Source organism: Orbicella faveolata, unplaced genomic scaffold, assembly GCF_042242905.1.
Source record: "Orbicella faveolata isolate gen_17 unplaced genomic scaffold, um_ofav_v1 contig_47, whole genome shotgun sequence".
Lineage (NCBI taxonomy): Eukaryota > Metazoa > Cnidaria > Anthozoa > Scleractinia > Merulinidae > Orbicella > Orbicella faveolata.
In genome coordinates, this window is record NW_028301577.1 from 10,090,114 (window position 1) to 10,101,453 (window position 11,340).

Here is an 11,340-nt window from a genome sequence, read left to right on the forward strand (position 1 = left end):
AGTGTAATCACGAATTTTCGCCCGTTAAATTCGACTGTGCAAATAAGAATTTTAATCCTTTTCCATGCTTACTAACTGCACGAATTCGCCTGTTTCTCGCTGTTTTCTCAATTTGCTCAGAAAAATAAATATACTCTATTATGAAAACAGGTGCAGTGTTCTTCAGTGACTAGTCTATTATAATTACATTTTGCTTTTTTTCTCCCAATGAAAACACTAATATCCGCCTCACACCGTTTCGCGCTTTTAAATCCATTTTCTCTCATTATTTAATTACTAGTGTTTCCACAAAACTCGACCTGTGAACAAAGCAACTAACCTTTGTAAAAGTCGCGCCAAAATTCTAAGAGTTTCACAATTTAACAAAAGCCTTATAGTTCATCGGGCTGGTAAAATTGAGAGCGACTTCTAAAAAAACTGATCATGTTGTTATTAGCATATTACAAGCATTTATGCCGCATGATCGGGGAAAGTAGTTTAAGTTTTCGTTGCTATGTGTGTTTGTTTGTTTCCCCAGTGATAATCCAAACACAGAAATCATCTTTCAAAAGAATGTCATTTAAATAATCGATATGAGGCTCTCTTGTTCCTCCCCAGACGCAAAGTAAATACAAATTCAACATCTCCGTCGCAGCCTCATAAAAGATTTTGACCGCGCACTACCTCGAAACGGTGCGGTGTTCCAAGCTCATTTCCGTAGATGCGTCATTCAAAATAACAAACGAAAGAGCTAGCGATATTTTTAATATATTCAGATGTAAACATGATGAGTTTTATTCTAAAGAAGTAGCCCTTTTTTTTTTCAGGAGAAAAACTGAAATCGTTTAATCGTAATGTAAAATCGCTGTTATCGCGTAGATCAAACATTTCGAACCAAACGATGAACGCGTCACTGCTATCAGTTCGACGATTTCGGATTTAGATTCATGGATTCGGATGTTTATATTTTCACCTCTCTCGGTAGAGAGGCGGAAAGTGACTTGAAACTCAGCTCGTGGATAACACCTGTCTAAATACGCACAAATAATGACTCGCTAAAATACGACTTAATTGTTTTTCACAGAATGAGAAGCTTATATAAATGACCTGCACATCGCCAAGATGATCACATTTGCTAAGAGACTTGACTTCCCTTTAAGATGCTATCGTGCCGCGCACAAAAGTACGATATAGTCCCCATGCTGTGAGACGCTTATAGACCTATATACAGGAAAATATCAAATAAGACGTATTTTCACCCGGGGTTGTGTAGCGACGCAGGAAAACTGCGGAGGTTAGCCAGCATCAACCATACATCGGATTCAAACTCTGGCAACATGAAACTTTATATATTTTATGATGGATATCTCCTGACGCCCAATGCCGCCTTGGCGATCGTGTTTGTCATTTTTGGAATTTACACGGTCGTTGGCAATGTCTTAGTGTGCGTGGTGTACATTTTGGATCCGGGAAAAAAATTGCGCCGAGTATCTAACTCGTATTTTGTCATCAACTTGGCCATTGCGGATATTTTAGTTGGAATCACAGTAGAGCCTATAAACGCAGCTAGTTACTGGACGAAGAACCGAGACGTCCTCTTCAGTTATTATATTTTTGCCGTTCTATCTTGCGTTTGCTCCATTGTGAACATCTCGGCTTTGATGATCGATCGTTTTCTCGCCGTGGTACGACCGTTTAAATACCGTTCCCTGGTTTCGCCGATCCGCGTTCGCGTGGCGCTGTTAATTATTTGGCTGTTCTCTATTCACTTCTCTGTACTGCCTCTCGTGGGATGGCGAAGCGCCAGTTTTCAAGTGTACCTCTATGGTTTGGGCGTATTACTCCCAGCTACACTGATGCTCTTATCCTACTACGGATTGCTGCGGACGTTAAAAGACAAAATCTCCAACTTGAAAATATCCACCGATAGAAAAGAAGCAACACATGTCAAAAAGATGGTGTCTCGCGAACGTAGAGTTTCTATGACAGTTTTTATTATGTTGATGGTTTTCCTCGTTGCTTGGGGTCCGTTTGTAGTCGTCGATTTTGTCCTCGTATTTTGCCAGAATTGTCGATCTGAAAAGCTTCTTTTGGCGCGAGACATAACGTTGACAGTGGGGTTTTTCTCGTCGGGAATTAATCCTGGTTTATATGCTTGGCGAGTCCCGAATTTCAGGAATGGGTTAATGCTTTTATTCCAACGAGGTTTAAAATCTCCGTCAAGACTTGTCCAAGTCGCTCCTTTAGCAAAAGACAGTAACACAGCTGTTATCGACTCACAAAGTTATGTAGGAAACAACGGTATGTATGGTCTTGCTGACAAAGAAAGCCGCAGTGAAATACAAAAAGAAACCATTAGTTTATTCTGAATTCAATGTACATTAACTGCTTCCAGTTCTTTCGACAATGTAGGTCTCTGAACGGCATTAAAATAAAACACTAAATTGTATTTGTTTGTTGTTTTCGTGTCAGATTTTACAAGAATTGAACTTTATGACAAAACTCTGAACAAACAACTGAACGGTTGGGTTTGTTTCAGGTGAAAATCTCTTCAGTTATTGGGGATTCATGCAGTAAAAGACATTAAGGATATTTATTCCGTAACACATAATCGTCAACTCTCGGTCAACAATTAGAAGTTCAGTTCCAAAGCGGATATTTTTCTTTGATTTTTGGAAGGATATGGACTCTACGCAAGGCTAAGAAAATCAAAATCAAATATTCACCGATAAACAAGTAAGTTATTTCTCAATAATATTTACGAGAATATTTTTCTTTTTAGAATTCAGTTGAACATCGATGTTTTCGGCGCGATTTCTTATTTTACCGAGACAGGTCCCAAAGAATGGCTAGCTAAAAAAAAATGGAATATGAAGCCAATTATATTTAATACGAGCCCTTTTCAGGAGAAGAAAATTGATCATGCTAATGAAGATCAACATGTTTGAGAAGAGAAATTAAGAATTTGGAGTAAATGTCTAGCTCTCTGATTGTCAGCCAAATTATTTCACTCTGAATATATTTTCAAGCCTGAGGATGAAATTCCCTCTGTAATGAACTTCCTGCGCTAAATTTCTAGTAATAAAACTAAACTTGCGAGAAAGAAATTGACGTGCTGTTGTTAAAGCGGTGGTTAATTTTAGTACACCTGGGATGTTTCACAGAGTAATTCACAATTTTTTTTTTTTTTTAACATAAACATACAATACAGAACTCAAGAGGGCATTTCCATGCATGACAAAAAAGTAATAAAATCCCATTACAAAAAGCCAATACAATGTGCCGGTCATAATTTAAAGACTCGCGTTTTGTAAGCTACTTTTCACAATTTCAGGTCTGACACTTTAATTAGTTTTACGTTTGCTTTCGCAAACGATGCCAGAATCGAAGTGTTGCGACTTGTCAAACGGCTGATATTCAAGGTGTCGATAACTCTCATGTCGTTGCTAACCATGAAATAAATGATTATCGCTCTATGGCGATTCAAACACTGATTTTTATTTCCCGCTGATAAGATTCAGTTTTCCCACGCTTTAGATTATGTACAGAAGACAAGACAATACTTGAAAACGTGACCAGCTTAACAGCGGAAAATACGGTGACAGAAGAGGAAAGAACTCCCCTAGCTAAGTTTCTTTCAGTCAACATAATTAATTCTTCTTGTTCTTCGGCGAGTTTGGAAAGTTCATCTGCTAAATATCACTACGCCATATGCCATGTAAAATTTCTTACAAGGTGTCCTGAGTTATTTCAACTCCACTTTCGTACTTTGACTTTGTGCAGAGTCCGAGCAACATTACTACTGGGTAAACAGATGGATGACGTCATCCATAACAAATATGGCTTCCTCAGTGACCCTCAGTGGGCGCCAAGGCTGAGTTGTCAGTTAACACTAAGCGTTTCACTAGCATTCTCGAAAAGTATCACCAGCCCACACCACGCTGTAGGAATTTGAAAACGGCGTTTTCACTCTGAAAACGCATCAAATGTTTTCCGTCCACACGACGCCAGAGGAATTTAAAAACGCAACAAATACCGGTCATTTTGGATTTGGATTTGAAAAAACTCGGACAGAGAAATTACATGACGCTGCATAAAGCTCTTTGATCACACAAGAAGATACATCACACGTTCGGTATCGAACATGCGTGTAACAACAGAGTGCAAAGCTTCAATTGTTTGCACAATTCGCTTGCTTCTCTGTTCTTTTTCGACAATATCAGTTTCTGACCGTTAATGAACACTTCAACTCTCCTTATTAACTGCCATACATTCCTTTCAAAGCTGATTCTGAGAATCTGGTAGTACATCAAGATGACTTCCTTTTTGATTTTCTGTTTCTGTTTGAAAATCCACTGACGTTGTAAGGAGAGATAAGAAGCTGATCACTCCCGACTGAGTAATTAATGACAAAAAACATGTAATAAAAGGAAAAACCACGGCGAGAAACAAATCTGCAGAGCCGGATCAGTTGCAGACCTAGATCAGTAAATATCTTTTGATAATCAAAAAAATAAAACGGAAAACTGATCTTAACCTCAAGAAAAAGATATTTACCCAGAAATGAGACAAGAAATGGTTTCTTTATCTCATCAGGTTCTATCTTAATCTCTTCTCCTTGCCGCAAGGATCAGTTTGGAGGGTTTATATTATATCGTTTCTTAAGGGTGTTACAGAATCAACCATGTAGCAGCAAGTTACTACATGGGTTTTATGGTGCGTTGGACTCATACTCGTGGAATGATGGTTATATATACCCTCTCCAACTACAAAACGTCCAATATTTTTGGTCTGCAAAACAAAGCGAGCAAATCGTTCTCAGAATGGATTCCTCGAGTGAAGAAAGATGTAGGCGGACCTGTTTGGTCAGTTGTGCGGTGTAATCAGAAAAAGAAAATCAAAACAAACCTCTTTAAATACGTCTTTATTGCGGAAGGAGAAAAATACTCGTTTTCTAATAAATATGTTTTTACCGAAGGATTCAAGTACATGTTGATAATTCAAAAGTCCCCACCCCCTCAAGGCTCGGCGTTTTTATATCCTTGTGTTTTGATCAAAACCACTCTAGTTAAAAGGCCTCTTAAAATTCATTTCGCTTTTACATTCCCCATAGTATCGTAGCGCAAGTTAAACGGGATTGAGCCAAGCCGTCGTTAAAGCTACACAGAGTTTTCATATGAAAATTGCCGATTACGTAACAAAATAATGACGTATTACGTAATGACTGCCGGTAAACCTCTATCTTGTGGACTTTCTCTCAGACGGAACTGGGCGAATCAAGAAGGCATGGATCTATTTTGGCGATATGTTCAAATAAGCCGAAAACGATCACCAATACTTCTTTTGTCAATAGAGTAGGTAACCATTTCTTCTTCTCATGCGCGTTTGTACCCACAGCTAACAAACAAAAGGCACAGCGGGCTCTTTTCCGTGTGCCCAGCCCCCTCTGCCGAGTAGGAACAGGTGGCTCTGTGGGAAGACCTGAAAGGCATTTTCCTTCCTTCCCACACACTCCATTTGGCGCAAAATTTGCAGCCTCGTCGCCAGAGTCCTCTCCCTTGCTCCAGTGGACGTGAAGGAGAAGAACCTGGGAACAAGGTCGCGAGATCATGTTGAAATGAGATGCAATCTGTTCCCAGTTGTTGACGTGCATGCCTGCACCCGAGTAATGAAAAAAGGCCTGGGAACTAGGCTGAAGGGCGATTTGTTTGAATTAAGTCTCAGAGTAGAAGTAAAGGAAGTTGGAGTTTCTTTTTATCTTGAATGCCGGGATTTTGTCAGAGCTTAAATAATTTCATTATTTCTTGTTCAGCTTTGTTGCTATTTAACTGAGCAATGCGAAAGAGTACAAGATATGTAACTGTTCTTCCAACATTATGGAGCCAATAAAGCCAAGCAATCGACAGAAGCAATTTAAAATTGAAGATTGAAGAGTTTGTGCCTCTGACCCGAGCAGTAGTACTTTTGAATTCTCCCACTTTTTCTTCTGTGTGTGTATCAGGCTTCGCTTAGATGTTCTCAATTCCTCTCTGTTCTTTGCAAATCTCGTATCTTATCACAAATCGATAGCAAACCTTCAAACAAATGAATATTTGCGCGTATTTCGTTCACAAGTTTTTAATGAATTTTTTAAATAAAGCTCGTCAACAATTAAAAATCTAAAAGAAGGCATTGATCGAAGTTTCGTGTTTTGTATTAAAGAATACCATAAAAAATTTCTTCAGAATTATCGCATTACACAAATTTACGGTGGAATTTTCGTTACTATATATACCGCGTTCTTCATCTTCTTTTTCTGTAGCACTTAATTTTTTTCTTCCATCAAAGCCAAACAAGCTATTAAATCCTGAAACATTCACAGTGGTGAGTGTTTACTAATTGATTACTTGATTATAATGTATGGCTATAATCCCGAAGATCCTGAAATGCATATCTTTAATTATTACATCCTTCTTGGCAGGAGACACATCTTCCTACAAAGGATCGAATTTAAACCCCAATTTCGTGCCAGGTATAACAAGACAAGTTAATTGTGCAAAGATCGATTTTATATTCTAAAGGCCAAAAGGCAAAATTTCTCTCACTATGGAAGCCTCTCCCCTCCTTACTGTAAATGGTTATAATCTAATATACGATTTGCGTCAAAGCAAGCCTGGATATATTATGTATTAAGTGTTAGTTGTAATCTTAATTCCTGTAATGTAATTTTTGTAGCCTTAAGTTTTGTAAAAGTGAAAGTGATGAAAGTGATGTAAGTGATATTGTGATAATAATAAAAATGTTTAAAAAAATGAATAGTTTTTTTTATTTTTTAACAACTGTTGAAATTATCACATACTTAAAAAAAAAAAGAAAAAGCATGGATTGTAACTCTGTACATTTTAGGTGCAAAGAAGTGAAATTTGTCCCATGTCTCAGACACACAATTATTGGAACAAAAAAATTACAGAAGACCCATAATATCTATTAGAAATTCTGAATGGTCCAAAGCCAAGGTATTAATAATTAAAATTGCCCTCACACCGCCATCCGTCTTTTTAATTCAAAACAACGATACACAAAGGAAAACAAATGAAATTAAAAATGTTTACTAAATGGCGTCCATATATAAAAAAGAAGCTCTCCGGCATATTAAAAAGCATACTATATGAGTTGATTAATAAAATGTCGGAGCAATAAAGAATTGTTCAAACAAACCAAGAGCTTTATTCAGTTTCGAAGAACACACTGGCGGCGGCAGTTTTTCTTGCAAAAAAACAAAACATCAAACTGCTCTTAATTTCCACCTACTGAAGAAGGGCTAAGCCCGAAACGTTTAGATTTCCCGAGAAAATTTGGCTCATTTAAATGCCTTTTGAGCCTTATATGTAATTACTCTTAATTTACTCGTCTGGATATACGTTTTAAATGTAAGTCAAGTAAAGCTCCTGATCGCAAATATAACATATTAAAATTTCTGACTATTTATTGAGCAAAACAGCAAAAACAACAGTAGTTTATTTATACCACAAATCAATAAAATGTTTATAAATATGTTTATATGTATATGTGATGTTTTTCACAGAAAATATGTAACAGGACACTCGAAATAAGTATATATATGAAGCTTAACTGGTTAGGTGCTTGTTAAATAGTACAATTATCAAACCCTTTTGATCAGGGTATGCATTATTATTAAAAACTAGATCATTGGATAATACAATTCAAGAGTTTTCATTGGACTAACCATTAGGCCTGTTCCGATTCTACTCGGCAACGTTTGGGCAACTGTTGCGTTTGCAGCAACTTTTGCGTTTCTAGCCACCTCGAGCAAGTTTTGCTTTTCAGAGCAACTTCTGAGCAAAATATAGGTTTAGAGCACATATCAAGCACGAAAAAGCCAACGATTTCACAGAAAACTTCAATTTATGCGAATTTCTTAAATGTTTATCAACCTTTGAAATTCCCTGATATCGTTCCCTGAGTATCCTTAAATTTCGCACATATTTGCGAGTAATTCTTTTAAGCTAAGTTCCAAACTATTTTTCTTGACCAATGTTAGCAATTATTGTGAAGAACGAACAATAAAACTTTTAATTAACATATATATAAAAATTTCAAGAAATTTAGCTGCCAACTTTTGGATTTTTTTTTTGTTTTTTTTGTTTGTTTGTTTGGTTTTTTTTTTTGTCAGAATGGATTTTTGGCAATATTTTAGCAACTTTTTAGCATTCCAGTAAGAACCTTTTCAGCATCTTACGAGCACAATTGGACCGACCTACTACCCATCATGGTATATGAGCCATTATACCATGCTCTGCAAATATGGAAAGCATACGTGGTCGTTGGACAACATCCAACGATTATTGTTTTGTAGCGTTTCACTATTTTTTTTACTTTATTTTAGTTTTCTATATTTTGGGGGCGTTTTTAATAAAGCAATTATTTCACTCGCGTTTGGTCGATATGAGATGCAATAATGTGGTGGCAAAATATGCAGGTAAGCGCGAAAACGAGACTTATCTAAGCTTAAAAACCTGCCGATAGCTAAAAACATTATTTAACTTCCACAAGAGGTCCGACTAATAAATATTGTTTTTATTTAATTCAAGGCTCGATTTATTCAAACAACATGGAATCACAGGGAAGTACGATTGACAGAAAACGTGGTATAATTTTAAAGTCATTGAACAAAAATTAGTCTACCCGCGTTGCGCATTGATCGTTAATCACCGTAGTGGAGCTCAATAGCACTTTGCTAAACACCTCCAACTCAGCCAATCAGAACACGTGAAAAACACTATTTATTTAATTCAAATTGTATTTACTAAATTTTGATAACTGAAGGTAAGTTCTGAACAATTCAATTTTCTATGATTGTTCAAGTAGTATGTCAAACACGAAACACCGTGTTTGACCACATTTCCAAACACCGAGAAGAGAGTTGAAAATACGACGCGTAGCGGAGTATTTTTGACGAGCTTCGAGGTGTTTGGAAATGTGGTCAAACACTGTCTTAAGTGTTTGATATATCTTCTCAATCGAAACTAAAACTAAGGAGGAAATGGACAATTACAAACGTAGAAATCTATGCTAATTAAGATCAGATATCCGAACACCGTCACGGTCATGACTTCCTTTGTTTAACTTGATGAATTATTAATGAGTTTGAGAACTTTTTAAAGACGACCCATTAGTCTAGCAGATTGTCAATTTATTTTTCCACTAGGTAGATTCTAAAGATTTTTTTCTTCTGTTCTTCCAGCCCAGCTTTCTCTCACTTGTACTCGACAACAGGAGAAAGGATCGTTATTTCTTTGATATACAGCTAGGAAATAGGCCTTTTCAATGGCCATGCACACTATTAATGCTCTTGGAATTAGTACAGTAGAACCTGGCCATCTAGGCATCGTCCACGCTACGCCGCAGAAATTTGAAAACGGATCTTTATCTCTACAGTTAAGCCTACTGTCCACACTAATCCGTCACGAAAACAGAGGAATCTGAGAGCTACCACTTTTCGTTTTCGTGTGAAAGGCAAAAACATTTTGAAAACGGAGCTTTTCTAAAACGCCGACGTCACAATAATCATGTGATTTCCTGACCGAGATTTCCTCAAAACACAAATCCAAAATGATCGGTGATTATTGCGTTTTCAAAATTCCTCCGGCGTAGTGTAGATGGGGTCTTAGAAGTCGATTATCCCAAACTCTTCTCCACATCTCTCGAATCCAGCTCGTTTTCCCTTGAATATACTTTTTCATTCTTTAACTATCGGCTATCACGAGTCCCAACATCTCGAACTATAGTTTCTCTTAAAAGTTCGAAATAAATGGGTTCAACTGTAGTGTATCAATGAATTTTGTGGTGTATTCAAAGAAACTGTCTTATAAAAACAAGATTCTTGGCAAGTAGTGCGGTTTTCATGTCAGCAATAGCAATACTCTTCGTCTTTACGAATGTTTCTGCTTCGTTGACCCAGTCCCAAATATAACCGAACAAGTATCGTTTTCTAAGTTGTGAATCGGTAAAGGTTCTAATTCTACCATCGCAGCTTGTGAGAGTTTTGTAACAGACGGTCTAACCCTGGAAAGTTTTGGCGATATTCTGAAATTTTCGCTCACTCTAAGCTTCAGTAACTTCAAAAGTCCTTGCTTGAATCGGCGAACTCTCCAGGTATAAAGCACGGGGTTAATACCGGAGAAGAAAAACGCAAGCGATAACGTGATGTCTCTTGCTAAAAGGAGACCTTGAGATCGGCAGTGCGCGCAAAATACAAGAACAAAATCTACTACGACGAATGGAAACCAGGCAACGAAAAACACCGTTAGCATCATGAAGACTGTAGTAGAAATTCGACGCTCTCTTTGTACCATCTTTTTCGCTTGTGTAGATGCTTTAGAAATACGGGACGAGAATCGCTTTAACTTCGCGCTCTTTTTCTTTAATACTTGAATCAAGCCATGATACGACGCAAGCATGATGACAGATGGTAGAAAAACTCCAAAACCGTACAAGTAGATCTGAAACGACGCGTCGCGCCAGCCCAGGAACGCTAACAGCGAAAAATGGAACGCGTACAGCCACAAGAAGACGACGGATGCACGGATGCGCTCCACCGTCACCAATACACGGTAGCGAAACGCCTGTCTGACAGCAATGTAACGATCCAACATCATAGCGGATATGTTCAAAATGGAGCACACGACAACACCGCAAATAGGTAGAACGCAAACAGCGCAGGTTCGCTTTTGGTCCAGTAAACTGACGCATTTAGAGGTTCCACGACAATTCCAACAAGAATATCAGCGAACGTGAGATTCACCACGTAACAGAAGGACAATGTACGACGCAGAGTTTTGAACGGACCAAGAAAATACACGGTGAAAACTAACGTGTTTCCAACGACGGTGTATAAACCAAATATGATGAAGACCACGGCGAGAGGGAAATTGACCTTGAGAAGATACCTTTCGGAAAACATGAAATGGTTTATTGTTACCTGAGTGAAACGACTGGATACCAATCTCAAAATAAAGTGAGATTCACTGTAATATCAATTGAGGCGATTCTTGAGCGGCCAAGAATTTTTAAAACTTTTTCGGCGTGAAGCTTCCACTGGAAAACAAATGAATCGCCAGCAGATCCACTGAAGACATGGATGTAAATTATGAGTGCATTAGAGAAGGTGAAACTCAATCAGGTTCGGATAATATCACGGGAGATTAACATACTGGCTGTTGTTAAGTTTTTACACTTTACCAGAGACATAATCAATTCTTTTTTTGTATTTGAGCAGATCGTGATTATGTATACTGACACTTCTTTTAATTTACGCAGATATGCGTTCAAAACAGCTGTCTCGAGGCGCTATCTCGCAGC

General features: G+C 37.7%; 1 protein-coding gene and 1 pseudogene across 1 annotated transcript; one reads left to right on the forward strand and one right to left on the reverse strand.

The window, feature by feature from the left end:
• The first annotated feature begins 274 nt into the window (after positions 1–274).
• Positions 275–3,090, forward strand: LOC110048374 (histamine H2 receptor-like). The gene has a single exon (XM_020754162.2). It carries the CDS (start codon positions 1,317–1,319, stop codon positions 2,346–2,348), a length of 1,032 nt encoding a protein of 343 aa, XP_020609821.2. The 5' UTR covers positions 275–1,316; the 3' UTR covers positions 2,349–3,090.
• Positions 825–10,942, reverse strand: LOC149097070 (adenosine receptor A3-like; annotated as a pseudogene).
• Between the last annotated feature and the right edge of the window lie 398 nt (positions 10,943–11,340).

Coding starts and splice junctions, on each gene's coding strand:
- LOC110048374 (XM_020754162.2), top strand. CDS start 1,317: ATGAAACTTTATATATTTTATGATGGATATCTCCTGACGCCCAATGCC.